The sequence below is a fragment of the Topomyia yanbarensis genome, chromosome 3, assembly GCF_030247195.1.
Source record: "Topomyia yanbarensis strain Yona2022 chromosome 3, ASM3024719v1, whole genome shotgun sequence".
In the NCBI taxonomy this organism is placed as follows: Eukaryota; Metazoa; Arthropoda; class Insecta; order Diptera; family Culicidae; genus Topomyia; species Topomyia yanbarensis.
Genome location: NC_080672.1, coordinates 99,235,504 through 99,261,363, shown reverse-complemented (window position 1 = coordinate 99,261,363; position 25,860 = coordinate 99,235,504). Strand labels below are relative to the sequence as shown.

Genomic DNA, 25,860 nt, shown 5'->3' with positions numbered 1-25,860 from the left:
CCTTTCTAAAAAAACCAAAGATTTAGATTCAGCTGTCATCTGGTCGACTTTTTCGAGGGAGAATTTTCGAAGCGATTCTTGCAAAGAAATATTTCGAATAATACATAACTGCAATTTTCCAGATAATATTTATTATATTTGACAGTTCTTAAATGTTCCATCAACAAACATTAACCAAGATTTTAAAGTTTCTGTATTCCTATATATCCTATAGTCGATTGTAGCCATCGCCTCTCGGACAGATAGTTCCATCGGCAGGGCTAAAATCATACCCACGGTATCTACTGATTTTGGTGATAGTTTTGCCTCATTTTAATCTATTATATTCACATTTCACTTCACAGATTTTCAATTTGATCAGTTTTGTTAAGGTTTTTCTTTGTGTAGTTTGTTATTGGTGATAACATTGTGTACTGCTAGATAAGGTTGTGTTTCAATCGTAGATTAGTTTCGGTCAAGGCGATACCAAATGTTTTACTTTTTTTCGTTTTTGATTTAGGATATTGGATCTTGAAGGTGTCTGGTAAAGTATGGTTTATTATAGATTCCCTAGTTTTTGGCTTACCCTTTTTATTCCAAATGTTAACTTGTTTTCGTAGAAAACTAAACTTAGAGTAGAGTAGAAAAGCTTTCGGTTGAAGATAAACGTTTGAAATTAAGATAAGTTATTAAACAAGACAAAAGCTTACAATTTGTATAATTGATTCATTTTTGATACAAAAATAATACTTTCTTCTTGTTATTAATGATTCAATTTTTCCCCGGCACTCAGGAAACATTACCGCTTCACTTTGCGCCTAACTAATCCTAACGACTATAAATATTCACTACACATTACTTGACGAAAAATAAATAATCTACTACTCCTCTAGTATAAATATACCTCCTTTGACCGATCTACATCCGTCTGTTTGTATTCTTTCCGACATGCGTACATATATAAATAATAGTGTTTTTTGTTTACATTACACACAATTACACAAACATACTTACGCATAAGTTACTGTTGAGATTTTCAGTAGTATACCTAAAAGCATGAAAGGCCTTAAAATTTGGCGGAACGCACACCAGTTGACCATAAGCAACATCCTCCCCTCCCCCCTGTGTGATGATCATAGTAGGCTCAGATGCTGCTTCCGGCGGCGGCTGTTGTTGTTGTTGGGGTGATGGTGGTGCCCCCTGCGTTTCCGCTTCAGCACACGGAAAAATAGTTTTCGTAGCAGAAATCGTGTCGGCACTCTCAGTTCCCATCCGGTTTGGGCAGATTGGTGTCGTAGGCTCGGATGACGTCGGTCTGCGTTACGGTTCCACCTTCCTCCTGGGAGAAAGCGAAACCATCTGTGTTGTGTGAGGGAGAGGGAAAGGGAGAGGGAGACAAATGGTGTTCCGGAGGGAACAAATAGGGAGGAGAGAAAAAAGAAAAAATGGCGACATTTGAAAAATTTTAGTTTTATTTTTGAGTGTATTTTTCAAAGATTTATGACTGATACTATTTGCTAATATTGTGTGCTCAATTAGCTAAATTCGTCTGAATGGTTTACCCTGCCGTAGTAGATTTATATAGCTTCGTTTGCTTATCTACGCTAACGTAGTAGATATTAGTGTAGCATCATTATACATCGTGTTCAATATATTCAAACAGGCTTACAGAATGAGTTGGTAAAATGTAGCAGTTGTATCAAAGATAAACTAAAGATTACTATGTCCCATACAAAAGATTTTATGCTTTTGCTGCCCCCTCGTTAATAGGCGTCGATGTTTATTTGAATGCGTTTACAGGAAGCTATGGTTACAACACAAACAAGGAAAAGCTCTCGTGCCGTATGTAATCATGATGTCAAATCGTTACGAAGAATTCATAGCATGATCACTGGATATTCTGAATAAATAGTGCGGCAAGAGAATGGTTGTTTCAGGACATACTATGACATGAACCATTGCAGATCGGTTGGTATTACAACACGGTAAAAAATTGTCACGTCTAATTCAAATGATGTTGCACTTGAATCAGTTTATCATGTATCACTAACAATTGAAGTGATTTAGCATTGATTTTCTAAGGATTTATAACTCGTATCAGAATGACCTGGTCTTTGAAAGCTATTTAATAGAAATGATCTTTAAATTGAAATGAACATCCGTTGAATTCGCACCACTGTACTAATCTATTGAATTTGAGTGGTTCCATCTTTAATTACAAGTGTCAAAACACTAAAGTCTTTAATCGACTGCAAACGTATGCTCGGAAATAGGAGCAAAAATAGAAAATTTGCATTTCTAAAGTAATGTAGAACGTGAGTATTGTATATTTTACTTGTAGTTAATTATGTAATTGTTTTTTTTTTCAGGTAATCCATAATGGGATATACCGTAAGGAGTATATAGTTAAATGCAAGATCTATTAGAAGCAATGTACAACACATTTCAAATGAAAGTGATTTTCTGTTGATTTCATAGTGCCTTTAAATGATCCATTCCAACAGATTGAAATGTTGAGCAAGTAGTGCGAAATCAACTGCAAATCACTTTCCATCAACGTGAGGATTTTTTACCGTGTAACGTACGTTGTAATTTAAAATAGGTGCGCCGAATTGAAATTTCACTAAATTCTCACGCAGAATATAGTGCGAAGTCGAATATTCCATGGAACATTATGCAACATTTATATATGTTCTAATTGTGTAAAAATGATCCGCGATAGTGAAAAAATCATTATCTATTCACTAGTTATCGAACTATAAGAACTACACGGTCTGTTATTTTGCTGCCGAAAAATTGGTTCATATGTTCACAACAACCTATTGTCATATGTCGTTTTTGCTTGAAGTGAAACTGAGTCAGTTTCTAACCCCAACTGCTGTCAAAATGTATGAACTGACAGCCGTTGGGGTTAGAACCTGACTCAGTTTCGGGTTCAAGCGAAAACGCCAATAGATACAACGCAAAGGTCCAAGATGGAGAGAAAGGAGGGAACATTTGACACTTTTGAGTGTATTAGTTTTATATTTGCAAAATTAAGCAAGCGCCGGGACCCTTGAAGTAAACATAAACATCCGAACGATCATCATGATTCTTTGGTGAAAAGTGAGAAAAGGCTGGGCTTCACATCCGATCTACCGATTAGAACACTTAGGGACACTTTTTACCACGAAAAAACCGATTAAATGAACTATGGCCGAACCGAAACAAAACTTATGGCAACCGAAAGGCCTACTACGTCATTTGTTTGTACTTTTCTTCTTCATATTCTCTTGTTTTTTCGGCTTCATCAAAGAAAAATGAAAACCGCACTCACACACAGAACAAAATGTGCACACCCGTATCCGTCTTGGCAAAGGTCGACGGCGGTCTTACGACCTTGCTTTGTTTTTTTATGGAGCTGTCACTCTGACGGTGAACCGGGTTCAACGAGGGGTCTTATTTGGATGGTACATGGGAAATCTCTAACTACTCCATCTTGAGTTTATCTTTGGTTGTATGTTCAATTTGTTAGTATATTTTAATGATATGGTGCATCAACAACTCTGCGGTAAAATATGCCACAATTTAGTAATGTCGATTTTTAAATTTTTTATTTAAACCTAACCATAGTCCCATATTGCCCATATTGTCGAATACTGCATTCCAACACATTGGCGTTTTAAACATGTATTTGTGATGGTTTTAAGGTGCCTATCGCAGTATGCTGTGCTTTTGGCTCTCATCTTTCGTTTGTTTATGTTTTTGTACGGTTTGAATTAGCCTGTGCATTCTGACGAAGTCGACTAGCAAGTCGGTTTAAATTGACTTTTACTGCGAGCCGTATTTACCAACATTGATTGACAGCTTAATGGCATTGTTGGTAAACACGGCTCACAGTAAATGTCATTTTATGTTGGCTTATCAGTCGACTTCGTCAGCGTGCACAGCCTAATTCTTCGTTTTCAATATATCGTTCATTTGAAATTGATATGAAATTGAGGATTAACTGCCATGAAAAGGTAGAAAACCCGGATCTTCCAACCCGAAATTAGACCATAAAGTGGAAGGTTTAATTCAGGCTCCTGCTAGGCGGCCACTTTGTCCCAGCCAACAGCTGCCTTTGTTAAAATCAAAGCAACCCAATGCTATTGCATGTGCCTAGAAGCGGCTACACTGAAAAAACTAGACACGTTAACATTATGTGGAAAACACTTAAATTGATTCAATTGTAAAACACATGAAAAGGATACGTTTGCCAATTGAATATCTAATAGAGTGGGGACAATATGATTTTCAAGTGAAATTCTTGCGAACATTATGTGAAAATCACATTAACATCATAAGAAATACCATTGACTAAGATTTCCAAATCAATTATACGTGAATATCAATTAGTTTTACCTATAGATTTAATGGGTAGAAGAATCGGCGAAATCAATTTTACATATGGATATGCACTATATGTTTTTCACATGAATTTCATGTGGAAAGTTCATACTATGCGACTCAATAGCATGGCAACCAAAATTCAATGGTAAAACATAACGTATTCATGTGAAAGTAGTATGAAAATAATTTGAAATAGCACATGAACTGCGTTTTAATAGATTTTCATGTGAAATTCGAAGGGAAATCATTTGATTTGCTTTTCAACAGGCAAGTGCACTTGAAAATGATGTTAAATTTCCTTTGGTTTTATAGTGTGATTTTTTATCAGTGTAGGTCCATCATATGTTGACTACTGTCAAAGTCTGTATATCTTCATAGTGGATGACATCCCTCTGGTTCAATAAGGAAGAATAAATGAATGTCGATATGTGATTTGGTAATTAAAAGGGGAACGGACCTCGAAATAATTCAATGTTTCAAGAAACGGAATAACCTGTAAAAAGCAGAAAGTCGCCAAAAAAGTGTATAACAAAAGCAGCTCACTGCAACAAGGGCCCGGAATTTGAATTCGAGAGTTTTACAGCGTCCAGATGTATTCATTTTTATGGACGACGAGACCTGCGTGAAAGAGAACTTAAAAACCCTACGAGCCAACGATATTATACTTTCGTCAAGCATGCTGACAGGTCGATTCAAGTGGAGAATTTTTTCGAAAAATGTTGATATGACACGAAATATATTTCAGCGGTTCACAGTCGTCGTTTAAAAATCATTTTACAACATAAGGTATGCGCACAGCCGTTGTTTATTAGCCATATCGTCGCTGTTGTGCTATCTTATGACAAGCGCCATTTAGCATATTTCGAGAAAAACGATTTTTAAAGTTTGAGATTGAATATCTTGAAACTTATAAATGGTAAAAACAATTCAAAGAAGACAATTAATGCTTCTATCTATTCTGTATTAAACTCTCAAATATCACGAAGTTCGGTTGACTATGTTGCGAGTTTTCACTATAAATGTAAACAAAAGTCGCACTTACACGTGTCGTAGGCGTGTATTGATGACAAAATTTGTATGGCGTGTCATAATTGTGCATGTAAAATTTTCCATAGAAAAAAAGCATCAATTATTAACTTTTATTAATATCTTCGGCTTTATTCGGCCTAGAAACAATCGATTAGATGCATTTTGAAGGAAATTGAGCAAGCAATCTAGAAAAAAATAGTAATTTTTAATTTCAGTGTTGCCAAACATGAAATATTGCCAATTTAAAAGTAAAACTGCATATTTCTCGCAATACATGTATTTTTATTTTAAAAACTATTATGCCATTGTGTTCCTCAGACATTTTTACATATAAAAACATCTAAAACTTCTACATTACTTAAGCGAATCCCAAGATAAAGTGATTTAAAGCAAAAAACTGACAATTTCTTATCACTTTTTTCGCTATATTTCAGTAACCAAGCAAAATTTCAAAATTCTGAAAACGCCATTTTGTAGAGAATTTTCAGATTAGTAATGTTGCATATCTAACTCAGTTTACCCCAAAATGGTGTTTGTCATAAGATAGCACAACAGCGACGATATCGTTTTTATTTGTCGCTATAAAGATATAACCGACATCGTTAACGTAACGTCATTGCGGTTGTGGACGTCTTACCATACAGCTTGCTGGGATGTTTTGAAAATGGAGTCAAAGAAGAACAATTTGCACATAAGTGTGGAGAGTCCAACTATGTCGAATCATGAGACATAAAAATCGACCGGAAACCAACGCTCGACAGTAAGATCGGTTAAATGTCGATCAGAAACCAAGATCTGGTAGTAAGAGGAAGGATAACTTCATATCGTAGCGGAATGCAGTACTCAGGATGATTAGGCGAAATCCGAATCCCTCCATCCATGGTGTGGTCAGAATATAAATCATTCAAGATAATAAAAACCCCAAACAAATGTGAACGTAGAGTTTAAGCTGTTTCCTGGTTGTAGAAGATCGTAAGAAGTATATGGTTTGGCACGCTACCTGTAGTTGTGGTTTGAACAGCAATATCTTCATAACTGCAAATACGGCCTAATCAACAGGTTTACGTAAGAGTATCTGCTGAAACGGCTGCTTCCATTCATACAGAAGCTGCAACCTTCTGAGTACACCTGAACTTCATGCAATAGTTTGAGATATTGTGCCTTGAAAAATCGAAAGGAAGAGCAAATAATAAGAGATATTATTGCTTTATAGAAAAAGGCTTATTGAACCACTACGGCGACGCTTCGAGGTATCACTCACCACTGGAATATTCCCTTCCTGCTGGAAAGCAGTCCACATATTTCCACTCCATAAAATGTGAAACAAATCGAGACTTCATAATTATCGGGCAATGTCGTGTTTGAGTATGATGTGAACACTACTGTTACGAATAGCGAAATTACAACGATCATACCAAATGCTTCCAAATCAACTACCAACATAAAAAGAAGTATCAGATGCCGATGAAGACCGATCTACAACAGCGACCCGTAAGCGCAAAAAAACAAATGAAAACATCCGACCGTGAGTAACATGAATGCTGTACCGATGACGACATGAACGTGAACGAAAATGCGAGAGAAAGCAGACTGAATGACCCTCAAGTTGCGGCAGCTAATGTTTCACCGCCAACGAAGAAGATCTCAACACGCAGTAGCAAGCTACGTCAACAAGACTCGATGGACAGGTATAGTGAAAATTAACTCTTTTTTTTACATAATTTAAAAATTAAAAAAGACCCACCGCTCAGTTATACTAAAGTATTGAGCCGTGTCAAATTGACAAAAGTAGAAAAAAAAGTTTCATTAACTAATAGAACAACCTGTTTAGGTGTCTCTAGATTTCTTTATAATGATACCTTGCGATAACTGAAAGTGTCAAATGAAGTAAGCTACGCACGCCTATGCTTGTTGGATAAACGATTTGTCTGCAAAACTCTATTTTCGATGGAAAGCAATTTCATGTGTACGGTAAAATCCGTTTATTCATCCTCTGCTTCGTGGTTTCGTAACTTTAGCTCTGAATATCAATTGTTGTCATTGTAGCCCGTCAGGGTAACAATTTAGCACTGGGTGGAAATATACCTGTTTTTGTGTATACACTCCGTAGAGTGTGTTTGTTTACACAAAATTATGCTCACTGCTGTTCACATTTTGTTGTAAATTTTTGTTCATTTTCGCGTTTGTGAACAGTTTTGTTCGTGCAGATAGGTTAGATAATTTTTATTTTATGTTTGTGAATAAGTAACATAGGGTTAGATAGGCTACAATTCTCCTCTGTCAGCTACGGCGATCGTGCAAGGCGAGCGATTTATTTACATTGTCCGAAAGGCGATCGTCGTAGTTGAGCCAATTAGTTTCGGACCACGTTGCAGTTCAGTTCGGTTTGGTTTCGTGGTGTCAAATTGGTGCTGGGAAAATCCAACCCACCAAATAACGCGTGTGTGCGGAAGCAAATTCCCGCAAAAGTGCAGACTCGTGGTTCGTGAGCTCTGGTTTGGTGTCGCGTCGCCTATTAGGGAAGCTAATCGTTAAGTAGCCGCTTCTCCGGTTAGCCATAAAGGACCCAGAAGACGCCAAGCCGCTATCCCAGTGGTGGATCAACCGAACGCTCTCCTCCACTGCTAATCGTCAAGAGAGAGCGACGAACCATGATAGTGATCAGATGTCCAGAAAGTTATTGCTTTTTTGGGACAGTTTCCCGCCACCGTAACGAAAAGTTTAGTGTGCGGGTGCGACGGTAGATATCCGTCGAAAGTGCCGGCCCGTGGTTCGAGTACGTAAGTTTGTAGTGTTGGGTTGCTGGAAAAGGGTAGCTTATTGCAAAGGAGCCACTCGCTTACTCCGGCCGACAACAAAGGACCCAGTGATACCACGCCTCCCTCACTGTGGAGGATCAGTCAAACGAGCATCTCCTCCACAAATAATCGCAAAGAAGGGCGAAGCAGGTAGGACAACGGATCTACGGATGAGGTAGTTTACCCCGGAAGATACTTGGGCCATTTACGGGGAGTGAGTGTACTGGGTGATTATTAGCCCTGTTGCTAGGGAGGTTCCAACAAAAGAGCCTTGCTCATATCCCTAGCTAATCGAAATGGACCGCTGCGATAGCAGCCAAAGAAAATCGAGAGAACTCGACCGTTGTAGTCCCAGCCGGTAGGACACCTTCCTTCCGGTACCAGCAGTAGCGAATCAGCAGTGACAGCGAACAGCAACAAGGGAGAGTCGGAGAAAATAAACACGGTAAAATTAAGTTAATTTATTGTTTCCCTTTTTGTTCTTGTAGAGGCACCTAGCTCTCCCTGACAAAAGGGTGTGCCGGGGAAATAACCCCAGTAGTGGGCAACCCGCTACTTACAGCATCTCACTATATTCGTTTTTATGTATGATCTGTATTGTATTGGGCGGTTCTTGTGGCCGATATGAAATACTCGAGAGTATTCATGTCTGAGTTACTGTAAGCACTTAATATTTGATCCAAACTTTCTTGTACGCGTTTTACCACGTTTGGCGTTGGATGTGTGATATAGATCTTGCTGAAAGCTGCCTGATTTATGTCAAAGTTGGCTTTAATCCGTGGTGGCACACATTGTCCATCATCGACGGCTCCCGAGGTCCCTAGTTTCATTTTCTTGTGCCTTTTCCTTTTCTTTATTTCAAAGAGCGAGTAAAGTCGCTTTAACCTAGGCTCATTAGCTAGGTTCAAATACCTCTGCCCCATCCCAGGAATTTGGGACCAAAGGAGTGACATTAACCTTCTTAGGGCCGATTTCTTCATCCTCGCTTAAGCTAGATTTAAACGTACTGGCGAACCAGGTTTAAAAGTTAAGCGAGGCTGAAGAAATCGACCTTAGCTAAGTCACTCCTAACGATTTGTCGAAACTCCTTTGAACTGAAACCGTCGGTACGGTTGTTCATGACTAGACTAGTGTATGACTAGACTAGTTGCAAAAACTGCCTATATGCGACAATTTTGCTCAAAAATGACCATTTTTCATAAATCACATTTGCAGAACTTCTAAATGATTTTTAGAAAGTTGATTTGCTCTACACAACTGCTTCGTATATGCATATCTTTCATTCCAGTTTTGAGCACCATGACTTTTCGAGCACAGATTTTTTTTGGGATAGCCTACTCCACGCGTATTTGTTAGTGCACACATTAGGGTAAAACTGTTACCAACAAATGTAAAAAAATATATACGCAGAGAAAAGTTATAAATGCTCGTGAAAGGGTATCCAAATATATAGAACACAGTGTACAATAAACAAATGCTTGTATGGACATTAAAATTATCTAATAAAGAATTTCTATGTCTAAGGCCAATAATTTCAGCTTGTCATCGTTGCCTCGAGAAATTAAAGTTGTAAATTAAATACGATGCGATATTACGTCAAATGTAATATTATTATGTTCTAAACGTAGCTGACAAAACAGAAAGTATAAAATGCTCACTTTCTACGCCAGAGTCTAGCCCTAATAATTATTATTAGATTATGTTTTATGTACTAAAGCAACGACCTCAAATCGAGTTTCCCTGATTACGTTTGCACACGCTAATACGATGATGGAGTAGTTACCGTGGATTGTCGTATGCATCAAGAACATGCTGAACAGAAAAACTTCCGTATTGTCCGGTATCAACCGGTTCTAACCAGAGATTTCATTGTTGATGTTTTATGTTGCATTATTGATGTGACTGGTGAAAGGCTGATGGATTTGTGAGTAAATAATGGGTGCTCTTTCGATTAGTGCTCGGTGGTGGCGATTATATGGATACCTGCATGTTCAGTTCTTGTTTGTCAGTTTACCGAACAGTAGTTTATTGTATTTTCCGAGTTTAATTTTTTTATAGATAGGTGCTGTATTAAAGATTGAATTTTAAAGTGCAATTTTGATAATTGGCCTTTCTCATATGAAAGGTTTTTGAATGATAGTGATTGGGTGTTGTTTTGTGCGAAACGAAGGAATACAGAACTGACACATAAAGCATTAAATACATTAATAACGTATAAAGCTTTCTTAAAATCTGCAGTTTGGTTAATTCATTTTGCAAACCATAGCGACTCGCATAAGTAATTTTTCAGCACAGCACGTTTTGAGTTTCTTCTGTGGTTCCAAATAATTTTGTAAATTTTGAGGTTATTGGTTGCTTCCTAAATATTCGCGTTTCGTTCAAATCGCTATTTCACTCAAATTGAAAACCAATCATATGAAAAGTTTGTCCAGAATGCGTTTAACAACTAATCACTTTTTTATGAGTCTTGTATCAATCAGAACTTGACAATTAAGTGATTATAAATAATAGATGTGATGAATCAGAATGGTTCGATCTCACTGTTAGGTGAATTAAATCGATTTTTTGACATCCCAACTATATTTATGAAAAAAGTGTTCTGAAATATTTAGGATTAAACTGTAGGCGTTTGTGGCATATTTACACTGTTGACAGAAACAATAAATTCATATAAATAATTTGAATTTCCTAGTAAGTTATTGTTTTCGGCATAATTGTTAATAACAGAGGTAAAAATAATCTAAGCTCTTTTTTGACGGCTGAAAATGAACCTGATGCGACTCGTAGTGAATAGAAAAAATATTTCAATATTCAAAAATTCATTTTATTCATTCACTTGAATATCGTACAATAATATTCATTTCACTAATTATCTAATCAAATCTTTACAAAAGCCGGTAAAGCGTATAAAACAACAATTATCACCGCTTACATTGTGCCAGGGCCTACTTTGATGCGTTTGATTCGGTGCTGTACGTTTACTTCGTGTAATAATCGGAGACGAATGAAAATCTGCATGGATGCATGGGCCGGTTTGTTCGCTTGACGTTTTCAGCTGCGTCACTGAATATTGAAAATGAATGCGGCTGAATATGATCAATTTTCATTCAATGAATTTGAATAACTGTAACTCTGGTTAATAATATTCTGGAGTACTCTTTCATCGCATTTTATTTTCAATTTTCAAAAAAATACTGCGATCCATGATACATAATATTCTAGTGATGTACTGATGACAGAAATGCATAAAAGCAAATTGACACATTAAATTATCTCCAATAAGAAACAATTTAACCCGAATGTTCGAAGCGATGCTATCAACCGTCAGCTTCACAATAAATAGATGTTTCATTCACCATTATGAAATATTAGCATTTAGATGGATGTAGGTTCAGTACAATAAAAACGAATTGTTTTTTCCGTTGTCTCCCGCGGTGAATGGTTTAACAAGGTATATACAAAGTTTATGCGCAAAAAATCGAAATTTTTCGAAGCACCTCAAAAATCTGTTTTTTGCCAGTTAATTTTGTATTTGGGAAACCTAACCGTTGAAGTACACCACAACATATTTTTCTTATTTTTTTTTTGCTTTTTTATTTCAGTTGAGCTGTTCGCCTTGGAGAGTGCAACATTTTTACATTTTTACACTCTGAAAGTCTCAAGTGAAAGGTACAACCTTCCCATCGGCTGCTATTGAATATTTTGTCGACCGAAGTTTCGGTTCCGGAGTTACGAGTTGAAGAGTGGAGCCAGGAAGCGATATTACTTATAAACGGGTACCACCATGATGCAAAACTTATTAGCATGGGTGCAAAATTACTTGAATCCCAGTCTATACCAAAAATGACTAACCAAAGTTGCTTTGACCACATTTGTCACCTACGACGATTCTTCATTCCATATAAACAGGAACTGAAAAATGTTCAAAGAACACACTCAGAAAAATATAAAAATTAAATTTGTAATTTTAATACCAAATGTCTTTGGAATGCATGAAACGTCGAGATTTGATGTAATCTCGAAAAACATTTTTGGTGAAAATTGACTTTTTTGGATTTAATTGATTTAGCACATTTTTGCCTTTCTCATATAAAAAAAAAGGCAATCTAACTCCAGTCAATTTTGTTTGACATAGACAGGTTTTCTGGATTTTAACAGGGGTGTGCGATGAGGGGTATAATTCACCTTCTAGGATGACCGGGTGAAAACCATTGGGTTACCCATTTTACACATCCAAACTACTACACATGGTATTTCCAGAGAAACGTGTATGCGAGAGCTATATTTTCGTGCCATTAATGCAAAAGATGTATGACATTGGATCACAAGTTCAAAATTCAAACGAAATGCCTTATTTGGCACGCAATTTGTACCTGTGGATAGCGAAGAGAAATTATCATCACAATAAGCACTATCATTGGTGAAATTAATAGGGTGTCTCAGAATAGGTGTAACTAAAACGGAAAATAAATTGTAGTTCAACAAATCAACCGAGCCGAACCATTTATTTTTTGAAACAAGCAACATTAATTTAGTTCAAATGTTTAGCTTTTCTCTACCATAATTTTAGGCTATCATTTTTTTTAAATCATGTATTCAGTGTCGGTTTATAATCTCCATTGTGTAAAATTTTTACTCTTTCAGTATAGTTTAAGCTTTCAAAATGGAGAGGACAAAGAATTTCTATCTATAGAACTCATTTGAACATCTAGTGAGATATGAGGTCCATTACTGCTTATAAATCAATACAATTAGGAATCACGAATAAATGGACCCGATTGGCACGTTCTCCATATTCGTGTGTTTTATCCATTACTCGGAAACTGCTTGGGAGCAAAACTTTCAAGCACCCATTCGATCGCTTCGGTTGTCATATTGTACGATCAAATTCCTAAGATTTAGAACGACCTGAAAAGATCTCAGGGGCAATCGTGTGTGATGACTCCGTACAGCCTGGTAAGCATGCGTCATAAAGGCAGTTGAGTATTTCTTCTTCGTCCGACCATATTCACCATTAGCAGTTCTAATCGAACTGATTTCGATTTCGAAAGTGACTGTAATCTTTGCGAGCCGACTAGAATACCTCTAACCCGTCTCTGCGTCTGTGATTTTAGCAATTTAGGGGTTCCACCTAGGGGCATGTATGCATAACTGGAAGCAAGCAAGCCCCTTGGGTATACTGCTACTATGAGTAAGTTAGTCTTAACCCTGACATTATCCAAGTCACTTGAAATTGAATCGATGGGTATACCCAGAAAGTTTAGTCGTCAAGCCCTTCTCGTAGGGGTCCCAGTTCGTAGATTTGGGATTACGATATGTGACGATATCTATGGAGACGTTAAAATTAGCAATAATGATCTATTTACGATCAGACAACGACTCTTCGAACTCGTTCAGTGCGAGCTAGCTTGCGAACTTTTGCGTAATACTGTCAGAGCAGAGAGTTTCATCTAACACCTCTTCCCTGACCGATCGTGCAAATGTTGGTTGATTTACTACAATGAGTGTATACTGCATATGCAGATTAGTTCTGCTGGAGTATTCCATCAATGATGTGCCCTCAAATTTATTTCTGAGCTACCTTTAATGATGCAATGGGCATATGAATCATTGCAAATTATGAATGGAGGTCCATTTTTGCCACAACTATAACACCTTTTTTGAAATCAGCAGAAGGTGATTCCGAACAGTAGACTGGCTGATATTAATGTTCGCTGTGCAATCACAAATAACGCGAGTTGTGAGGTCAAATATAACACATGCGTCAACAGCACTTTTCGCAAGTATACTCGCACGAGGCATTTCAGGTTCGGTTCGTCATAATATTTTTGTTGTAAGCGACAAAGACGGTGTTAAGTAACTTTCCAACAAAAAAGTTTCCTTGAAGGAAATACTGTTCATGAGCCAAAGCATTGAAAGCATTTCCTTCCAGTATAAGGCGGGATAGATTCATAGTAACTGGACGTTGATGCTGAAGATAAATTTTTACTACTCGAACTGTTGTCGATCACAGCACTACACATTTCATCACCAGTAATTACACTGTTCGCCACTAGATCGGAGAGCAGAAAAAAAGAAAAGTACCCGAAGTTTAGGGTCCCAAAAAAACCGTGGTGAAGAATTAAAAAAAAATAGGACGGTGCTTCGCAGTTTAAAACCAAAGTTTGTATGGAAAATTAGGGATGTTCAATAAGTAGAGCTGCAATAAAAATGATCATCTTTATTGTCTCATTAAACTAAGTAGAAAATGTTTATTGTTTCGAAAAAGCAAACTTTTAGCATGAAACATCAAAATCTAGTATCGAAACAAAAGAAAACTGCAAATATAAATTTTGAAAAAAGTTTCGTGCCAATGACTTCAAAATATTAGAAAATTATGTGACCAATACGGTCAATTTTTCACTCGGAACTAGAATGTCAATGCAACGTGAATAAATATTTTCGAAAAAACTGCAGAATTCTGGTACTAAATTGTTGAATTAGACAGCTCTACGGATGTTCCGGTTGATTTTCATGTAGAATCCAGTATTTGAATCATAGTATCAATATCATTTTAGATGGGATTTTACATAAGCTTTCAAGAATATTACAAAACTTTGGAATCAGTTTCAATGATTAACCACATTGTCACTTGTTCAGTATTATAAGAAACATTATACTATCGCCGGAATCAGCATCGAAAGCGTAATGCGGAACATCCAAAATCGGTTCAATTATGTGGAAAACTGATACGTACATTCTTATTTTTGTTCACCTAAAGAACGTTAAAGGAGGTATAAAAATGAAAAAAATCCGGATTTGACTGTTCAATTTCTTGTGGACGACGTGAAGCGAAAGTGTCCACAGCTGACAATTGATCCAATAAACGACCCGAAGCAATTATAAAACTGAACTTTAAATTCTATTTTTTTTATTCGACGAATACATCCAGATTTGCAAGTAAATAAACTGTGTCGCAATAATTTCGTGTTCACCCTGTATGTTAGGTCAGCTAAAACCTAGAGCAATGATACGATTTCCAAAGCCCACGAACTACACTAGCTGGAAATTAAGCTCACCACGGTTTACAGCGGAATGTAGATGGATGGATGGAATGTAAACTATTTCTAAACATTTCCAAACTAACATAAATATATAAAGAAACTGCAATACCACATGTCTATGCTGAATAAAATTTACTTTTAGCAGCAGAAGCAAATAAAAACAACATATATCTAGTTAAATTCACAGAAACATAAACTATTGATAAAAGGAAAACAAAACTAATCCATTTGTTTAAAATCATTAGAAACAACAGAAAAAAAACGAAGTCAAGGAAAATGTCAATATTCAACGGAAGAAAACTTAAACTCAACGAAACAAAGCCCAACTAAAACAGTTGTTAGTATAGGTTATGTTATGTCTGCCGTTGTCTAGTATGGAACAGAGCTTTCAAATAAATTAGGTAAATTCTACAAGGCGTAGGTAGTAAAACGATAATCAGGAAATAGTTACAGATTACGTAGGAATAATTTTTTTTTACACGCAGAGTTCTTACGTCATCAAGTTTCACTTTCTCTATCCATGAATCAAACATTCAATGTTTGCCGCAAACACTAAAAATGCTGAATATCTGGTACAAAGACACGACATCTGTCATTTAATCTTTAATCTAGCATGAAACTTGTCAATGGCCGTCGATCGAGAAGGGTTCGCCGAGATTTCCCACGAATTCAGTACTGTTGACAGATCTCGTACTGGATTGGAATGACGCTGACAGATACATGGCAAATAAACGATTGAGATAACGAGTGTTTCGCTGGTTTTCACAATACCATCTAAACAATTTTCATAATAATATCTACCCGAGGCAAACGTTGCCACACTTTGTAGAATTTACCCACTTGGTCTTAATCTACAATTGACTGTTAGCCTAAACAATGCAAAGTTTCTTGCAAAAATAAAACAAACCAAAAAAATGGTGATAAATCACAGCAATCCTGTACATTATATATAAATAGACTCACACTCGCATAGTTGGTTGTATATGGGGTACTCACGCTTCAGTTCTAGTTCTTTAGTTTCGGTTGTGTGCGACCGGCCGGTAAAGACTCTTCGTACGTTTCGCTTTAGTAGGCGGGCGGTTTCGGTTAATCTGCAAAAGGGGGGTTGGGTTTGAAGAGGCCGGAGCGAATTTCAATTTTATTGTCGTTTACTCGGGAGTGTTTCATTTTGTTTTTTTTTTATTATGGCGATATTTAGGTACAATGTGGTTTTTAGATATGTTTTGGGTCGTTTCTTGTTTTTGTTTGTTGGAGGATAGATGGTAAAATACTTGGCATACTACACTTTATTTTCTTTCTGCTATGATCGTAGGTTTTTCTCAGATACGGGAAGGATAGATTTTTAAAACAAAAAAAATCAAACAAATATACATATGCAGATTTAGTACGAAAATAGTATACTGGGAAAAACTTAAAAACAACAAAAAAGAACCTCTGCGGAGAGGTTTCGAAATAATGGTTTGATGCTGTTAGTTTTGACTAAAAATAAACTCCTGATTTAATAACAAAACTAGGAGAAACGAATGCAAAACAACTCATCAACCCGGATATATATACAAAAAATGTAAACAAAATATAAACATATATTTTAATTTTTTCTGATAAGTTGGCCTCGCAAAGTATTTTGCTGTAGCGTTTGTGACACACACATTTATTTTAACTAAAATGAGCAACAATGACATATGTTTGGTTTTTCGTGTATGTACAAATTGTGCTTTGAAATACGGTAGGACAGAGAGAGAAAGAGCAGTGCGAATATTTTCGATTTAGGACAGCAAACACCAATTTATATATTCAGGTACAGAAAAGCGAAAAGCGATTTTTGTGAATAACTAAAAATATTTACGAGAGCAGACATAGTACATAGTGTTTTACATTACTGTTACTTTTTATTGGTTGAGTGATTGGTGGATATGAGTGAGTTGGTAATGTGCGGTTCTATACAAATTCATGTGTTTTATGTACACTTTTTTATTGTTTTTTTCTATTTTTTGTGAAAGTATTTTCGAGTACAAAACTATTTTACTAATGGTGACCATCAAAACCAATTTTCGTTTCACTCATGACTGGCGAAATTACGAATTAACTATCTAATTGAGCATCTGTTTTTTTATTATTGAGCACTTGGGTTGTGTGGTGTTGGTGTTGTCTTTAGCTAAATTTTGGGTTTTGGCCGGTTTGTTTGTACTATCCGCGAGTCACCATTGGTAGTGTTTACTTACACCTGATTATTGATCCAAGGGCATGCATAGTTCTGAAGAAAATCGAAAAATTCAAAGTTAAGGGTGTTTTTCTGAACGGGAATGTACGTTTTTTCGGTGATAGATGGTGTGTGTGAATTGTTTTTATTTCAATGCAGTATATTAATACTTGGAGGATATTGAAGGCAGAATTACTAAAGGGAAGTTCTATTTTTTAAATTAGTTCAGGGATCAGAAACATTCATTATGGCGTCTGCATTGGGACTGTCATAAAGGTTTAGACATTAAAAATACGAAATTTTAATTGCGACTATTTAAAAAATAAAACAAATTGTAAAGTACTACTACAATCATAAATACTACTGATGCGATAGAAAGAAACTAATAGGGAAAAAGTCATCCTAGTCTACACAAATCATTACAACGTTTCAAACACTATATTCTAATGTAAAAATAACTAAATCGTTCACCACGGATCATTCCACTTTTTAGTATCTATTTGATTAATGGTTTATTTATCGCCAAACCAAACATTTGCATTATTATAGCAATTAACCCAGATAGCGGTAGCGTATAAATATTAAACGTTTAGTAAAGATAATTGTTAAATTAAGTACTCAATTGACGGACCTTGTACCTATCCTAACATGAAGTCAACTACACACTGGGTTCTAGTCGAAGACTCAAATCAGGCACAGAGTAGAGATGTTTTTCTTTATCTTTAATTTAGGTTTAATAATGCTTGGAAATTTTCAATGATATACAAACTGCGGAAAACTAAGCTATATTTCTTCCTGAGATTCGGCTCTAAGTTAGCGCCGGATTCTGATGAGACGAAGTCGAAACGCATTTCTATAACTAATTCAACTGTACGAGACAAATCAAATCACTAAGTGCTGCATATCTGTGCGAGATGGGTTTTAGGAGGATTTCCCCGGAGACAGAGAGATTAGGAAGAGTCTTGAACTAAGGAAATTTCGTGTTTATTTTGAAAGTTTTAAGTTTATTGGCCACACAAGAAGTAGGTATTATATTTTTTTAAAACCTCCGATTTATTATTTAAAATTTCAAATTTGAATACACATTTTGTTTTGTTATCATAAGTTTACCTATCTAGCAACGGATTTTAGTTCGAGTACTTATTTTACTAAAATTAAATAACAGTTATCTAACACAATTTTGGTAAGACAAATTGAGCGTCCGGTAAGGTGTATTCTTTACAAGGCGAGCTGCGTTTTTAAAACAAACATTTCACGAATACATTTATTAGTCTTCACATAATATGTAAGTGTAACTGAAACAAAAAAATCGATCGTGTATATAAAAGGTAAATGCAGAATACGTCTTGGTTCAATCATATCGCAGGATTCAGGGGAATCGGGTGAAGCTTTTTATTATCAAATATTGGAAAATTTAAAGTTGTAAAGAATTACCCACAATATTATCACGTTTTACAGTACATTTCATATTATTTATTTTATCGAAGTATGTTCAACAAAAACAGGAATAACCAGAAACCGCAGACGACGGCTGAAATGTTATTGGTGACTAGTCAATACCATGTACTTCATAAGCTTAAAGACAGAGAAAGGGGGAGAGAGGAAGAGAAAGAGAGAGAGAGAGAGAGAGAGAGAGAGAGAAAGAACTGGAACTACACTGACCTAGACCGATTTAGCAGGAAAGAGGTGTTAGCTGTAACTCTCTGCGCCGACAGTATTACACAGAATTTGGCAAACTGACTCGTACCGAACGAGCTCAAACTGTCGTTATCTGATCCTAAATATATCATCTTGGATCAGTTAAACGTTCAATGATTAAATTTCCAAGTTACTTGGATATGACCGTTAGTGGAACAAACTCATTCATAGTATTTAACAACATACCAAGAGACTTGTCCGCTTCGAGTTATGCGTGTTTCTAGATGAACTACCCTTTGGTTGAAAGAAGACCGGGCTGTACTTAAAAGGTTTTGTTGAGCTAGATTGCAAGCGGAAGCAAAGACAGGTCGGAGGCATTTATATCGGCTCACAAAGCATACCGTAACGTTTTTTTGATCTTCTCTGCGAAGAGAAAAACCTTTGCACACATGTCTCAAGCAGTGCGGTAAAATATCAATTTCAAACGAAAATATTCGTTTCAAGTGAAACTGCGAGTCTTTCACTGTAAGCATACCACCACTATATCAATTGAGTTCTGCTGCCGTCTTCGTTTGAGTCACTCAGAGTTCACTGTCAAATGAATAACAGGTTCTGGTCATTTGACGTTTTTGCCTGTTTAGTTTCTACCACCAGAAAACCAGAGGAGGATCAAACGAAGGAGGTTGAATATGAATTGCAACTCATTTGAAAGCATCGATGAGTGAAGTGCCACGAACTGAGCTTCAGATCAACAGCAACTGATGCGTTAAATGAATATGAATGCTACCGTAGACGACTGATTGACTGCGTTCATTCAGTTTCGATTGAATGAAATGAAATTTTACTGCACTGGTCTCAAGTCTCAACAAGGCGAGTAGATCAAATAAGTTACTTTCAAAATCGAAAGACTTTGATGTCGGTTCAATTAGAACTGTAAATGACGAATACTCGTTTAACGAAGATGAAGTACTCAACTGTCTTTTTGAACACACCTTCCAGGCTGTACGGAGCCATGATCGAAGATTGTCCTGAGTTCTGAATCTTGGGCATTTTGTCATAGAACTGACAACCGAATCGAGGCGCTTGAAAGATTTTCTCCGTATAATTCACAATTAAAACAGCTTCATTCTAGTTCTATTTAAAAATTCCATTAGCAGGGCAGCAAATAATTATAAAATTCAACCCGCATCGTGTAATGCAACATGCATGTCACGTGGAAAGTCTACTACCACCCTGTTACACTAGATGGACTGTTATAGACAGATATTGTGAAAGCTTTTTTTGCAGAAGCAATCAAGCTTAGAAGTTTTGATAGATATTAAAAATGCGTTTGATAACGTGTCTTTCGAATCCATTTTCGAAACACTGGATACAGGATACACGCAATGCTTAACAACCGACATCTGTTCTCATCATTAGGACAAGTAGATATTAGAAGACTAAGTGTCGGCGGATGCCCTCAAAATGATGTGCTCTCGCCGCTTTTATGGAATGTTGTCGGGGATGGCTGGTTGAGGAACCTCAATGGGCTTGGATCTCCTACATATGGTTTCGGTGATGGTTATCACTGGTATTTGCGTTGGCACATTTTTTAATTTGTTGCAACAAGCTTCATATGTTGTTGAGAATGGTGTCGTCAAGTTGAAAACAACCCAATGAAAACACCATGATTATGGCTTATTGAGACCATTTTATGGTGTTTTGATAGTTGCAAAGCTTAGCGCGGAACACATTTATGGTCTTTTTAAAGGGTTATATGGTGGAGTTTATGGGTGGCCATGTTATAAGAACTCTAAGACTTTTTACATAAAAAAATTAAAAACTGTATTTCAAAACTCAAACTGACTTACGTTAAACTTAAGACGTTACGTTATTGGCCAATATTTTGAAAGTTTAGATTTGTTCTTCATCAAAAATGGCACATACTTCCTTCTGTACTTATTTTTATTCAGTACCGATATTTCGGTACTAAAAATAAGCCGGTAGTCCCGGACCATGGCCATAAAGATTTAGCTGATTTTACCCATCATTCCATAGATTTTCGCAATAATCACTATTTTTGCTTGGAGTTGTAGGTGGACGCTAATGCAGGTACAATCGACCGTTTGCCTCTGGGGCATCCCTCAAGCCTCCTTTCCCAGATTGAAATAATTCGATAAGCAGACGACACACTACAAAGAGCCATGGGAAGTCGCTAGGAAAAATAAATCAAGACCGACAGCATTCGACATCTGCTGCTAAAACACAATCTTACAACCAACCAATAACTGATACCTTCATCTTTATTATTGTTTGCGTCGAATGCGAGATTTGTTCGAACGAATAGTAAGCCCATTTCATTTTGCTGTCGTAAACGAAAATAGGAACCACTTACGTTCGAATCTCACATTCTTCGTAAACAAGGACAGGAGTGTATATCTCGAAACTGTACCAACAGCGAAGTAACAATGATTGCGCCTAGTTCCTCCAAACAAACAAGCAGCATCAGAAGGAAAAAGCAAACTACGATGAAGACAGATAGAGAATAACGGGTCATAAGAACAAGAAACAAACAAGCACATCAGATCGCTAACAATATTTCAGTAGCGATGACTATATTTAAGTGGGCGATGACGCGAGAGAAGGCAGACTAACTGAACGTCATGTTTAACATATTGAGGTGTAAAATAATATAATAAAACAAATCATAAACAATCTCGCAAATGCAAAGAATGTATCTTAAACAGGTGTTCAATCAGACAAATAGAATATGCATTTCCAAAATATTTTCGAAGCTGTAGAATATATTCTCCTAATAATTCAATTTTTGGTCTTTTGACTTAAGTGCCAATACCTTATTTAGGACTTGGTGGTATCCAACGGGGAAAAACGATCGGAAATGGTGAGTGAAGCTAAGCAATCATGTGAAAAAAATTCCCCCCAGAGGCGAGATACGAACTCGCAACCTTTGAGACTGCGGACCAATGCACTAACCCTTATGCTATCCCTGGGTATGGTGACATCCCAGAAATAACACATGATTATCCCACTGGCGACGGTGATCGTACCCTGCCTGCAAAGCGAGAATCACACACAACGACGACAGCTGATCACCCCAACCAACACATTTGATCTATTTAATTTCCCCGCTAGATACCAAGGCCCGGGTTTTTATTATCGTCTGATGTCTAATTTTTAGTTCATTACCCATCGTATCTCGCCTCTGGGGGGAATTTTTTTCACATGATTGCTTAGCTTTACTCACCATTTCCGATCGTTTTTCCCCGTTGGATACCACCAAGTCATATATTCTCCGACCATGAATCGCTATTTTTAAATAAAAATCCAGCGTCATTAAAAATTTTAAAAATTAGTCTAGTTTAAAAGGAAATGAGTTATAATATGGATTTTTAATTAACTAAATTCTAACAAATTCTAACGACAAAAACCCAAAAGTAGGATTTCTTGAGTATATATCCAGTTTTTCAAAAACCTCTTCAATTCTTCGGTTTGTTATCCACTAATTTTCATTCCAATGATATTCAATTAGCAGTAGAAGACTAAACGAAGGTATTTCACTATAGTTACATATAAAAACATTCGAAAAAATACAGTGGCACTTGATTTTGGGTAAATTGCTCCACCCGTTCCTGAAACGGATCATTTATATAATCCAGTTACATCGTGTAAGGAATTTAAACCTGATTTTACTCAGAATGTTAGTTTTGTCGGTGACCTTAACGTTGTTACTTTAGCATTCCTAATTTTGTGAGTGGGTGCGTGCAGAATAATGCCTCTCTTTTCATTTTTACATTCCTTTTTCAGTTATCAATGGCGTCAAAAGAAAAGTAGCAACGTATCAAAATTTGGTTCGAACCCGAACCCGAATTAACAAAATTGTGAAAAGTGGACCAATTAATCGTCATCGATGTAATAAAAGGGTTCGGAGAACGTTTATCAACTGATAAAAATCCCGAATCGGGGATAAATAGAAATTCGGAATTGGCAGCATCGGCATAAAGTGGCCAGCGGTTCCACGCCGAACCCCAACCTCTTTGCCCTAAAAGACGCATACAAGCTAGGAGTGTCTTGCATTGAACTGAAAAACGAACCCAACTGTCAACTTTTAAGAAAATAGTGACTCGAAATCACGACGATGAACAAACGAAAAAATGGCCAAAGTTCGATCCCGGAGGTTGTACATGACGATATTGACCTACAATTGCGTGGTAATGAATGACGAAATCTACGTCAAAGCAGACTTCTATGGACTTAGTTTTATATGGTAATTGGAAGGGGAGCGAGACGTTTTCAATCATATGAAACTGTCAAAGTTCGCTAAAGAATATCTGGTTTGGCAGGCTATCTGTACCCGTGCTTGAAAAGTGACATCATCGAAACCGGGACTGTCAACCAAGAAGCTTACGTGAACGAGGGTCTGCCACCTTTCCTGAAGCAAAGCGATTATTTCGGGCTGTTTTGTACTATTGTTGCATCCTATCATTGTGGAAAAGGCTACGGAGTGGTATGCCGCCACCCAATTGGGTCATCTTTCCAAATATAACAATATATATGGTCAACCTTTAAAACTTCAGAATCATTTTTAATTTGTTTAAAAAATAATGTAAACACGTTCTCGTTTGCTATTGATCTTCCTTGACAGTGAATTCATTCACATAAGTTAGCATTTTTGACAGTTATTCCAGCAAAAAGGATAAGGATCAAGGTAGTTTAATGGAAGGTGTGGTCGCGATAATTCAATTTTATAAAATAATTTAATGTAATTTTGTGTACAAAAAAGCGAAAAAAAGTTTGATTACGTATCTTAATCAAAAACAGCATATGGCTTAATGACCGAATTGAGAAGCACTGCACTAAAGGCCAAGGAAGAAAATTTAAAAAACCTAACACACTTATAACTTAGCATTCCATCTACACTATGTCAACATAACAGTGAAATTGAAACGAAAAACTTTGTCTTTCGTGTTTTGAATATGGCCTTCCTCTAACTCGACAAAACCTTTTGTTTAAAATGTGTTCAACAGAACAATTGGAAGTGAGAACCAGCTTAAAGAAAACTGGCTTTCCGCGGCGAACAAATTGGACGAGGTGGCTCTACAGAATCTGATCAGAAGTCCCGGCAGTACTTTTTCAAAAAAGACGTATCTAACAATTGAAGACTCTCATTGTTTACCTTATCTTCTGTTAATTATGCAGACATTTTTACGTTTACCCCTGAACTCTTTGCATGATAAGCTAGCCAAAACAATCACCATTCAATTTACACAAGTAAAGTATTGGAAAGTTTTGTGAGGGCCCCTAATTATCAAAAAAGAAAGTAAACAAAGAGATTTTATTATTGTTAGACAAGTCTATTTGGTAAAGTGCTCGATTTTTGCTGTGGTTGAACACGCATTTTTCAAAGAAGTTCGAATCAATGTTTTATTTCTCACATGATGAAACTGAATACATCTTAATTAACATTTTAGAACACTACAAGCGCAATTTTTGTTACAAGTGCCCTTTCATATGTTTAATTAAATCCTAGAAATTACTAGAGAGAAGACGTCTATTGAGGTACAAAGTTGAGGATCTAAAATAGAAAAAATACAAATTTATTGCATGTTCTGAAAGTACACACTTTCGAAAATATTTGCGAAATTTCTTCTAGATTTTTAACGTTATAGTCGCACTGGTTTCATCTACGAATGAAGTTAACACAAAACTTTAAACACAATTATCTTGAAATGGAGTTTTTTTTTGAAAAGTACCGTTGCGATGAACGTGATACAGTGAAGACCCATATAAAAATTAACAGTTGGTAGTTTGATGGGCTCTTGCAGACGAATCAAGTTGAATTCGAGTAAATCCTTTCTTGAGTATATTTTTTATATCTTGGAGATCCGAAATATGCAAATTTTTTAATATTTTATTTAAATTTTGCACTACCAGACCCCCTTAAGGGAAATTTAAACTAATAATCAGGAAAGGTTATGAGGCTATATTTAGAGACTGAAGAAGAATATTTTAAGAGCCTTGGTTTCTTAAAAAGAAAGAAAAATATATGTCCCGATTTTGTCAATGCTCCCGTTTTATCAGCCTAAAATTCACTAAGGGGCTGATAAAAACGGGTCTTCACTGTATCTCAAAAACTATTGAACCGATTTTCATGTTTTTTAATTATTCGTATTTACATTCTCGTGTACCTAAACGTTTTTTTTATCCAAAAAATGTTGATTTTTTGCAATGAATTTTCGTTTGAATTTTTGAGCTCTCCATAAATCGATTTTTTTTGATAACTAGATTTTTTATTTAATTGAAACCGAACCGTTTAAGTACACCAGAATAGATTTTTCCTCAATATTTTTTGCTTTTTTGGTTTCAGTTGAGCGGTTCTCCTTAAGTCTTTGCAAAAAAAACCTCGTTTCGTGGGAGGGTCATACTCCGAATATTTTAAATATTTCCTTTAAATGCAACTTGGTTTAGTACTACCAACAAATTGTCTTTCACTTTTTCGAATAAAATTTGTTTCTTAAAAATATCACGAACTTAGCTCACTTTTTCTTCTTCACTTTGTATAATCCATAGCACTATTTGCCCTACGCCTAAATGTTCTTTTTCGCGAAAAGAGTGGCATACTTTACAGAATTTCAAATTAACTGGAACTATATTAATTTGAAGTTGAGCCACTTATTGCTTTTGAATTTCACTCATTTTTTATTCATGCGGTCTTCCTTACAGTAGGAATAAGGAAGACTGTTCATTGTTTCTAATGCACAATGTGCAAGTACGAGTGCACAGTGTTTTATCGTGGAAATCGCTT

The 25,860-nt window shown here is 36.3% G+C and overlaps 1 protein-coding gene across 20 annotated transcripts in view; it reads right to left on the bottom strand.

Moving 5' to 3' along the window:
• Positions 1-101: 101 nt before the first annotated feature.
• The window catches only part of LOC131691630 (probable phospholipid-transporting ATPase IA), a 256,852-nt gene continuing 231,093 nt past the window's right edge, over positions 102-25,860 (bottom strand). For 11 of the 20 annotated variants that reach the window (XM_058978175.1, XM_058978168.1, XM_058978171.1 and 8 more), the window contains 2 exons: positions 16,217-16,311; positions 102-1,338 (listed from right to left, as the gene is read on the bottom strand). In XM_058978175.1, the coding sequence (XP_058834158.1) occupies positions 1,241-1,338; positions 16,217-16,311 (193 nt within the window). In that variant the 3' untranslated portion in view covers positions 102-1,240. Of the gene's footprint in view, positions 1,339-16,213; positions 16,312-17,442; positions 17,475-25,860 lie in introns of those variants that run through there. The other 9 variants (XR_009305817.1, XR_009305819.1, XM_058978170.1 and 6 more) reach the window with 6 other exon arrangements.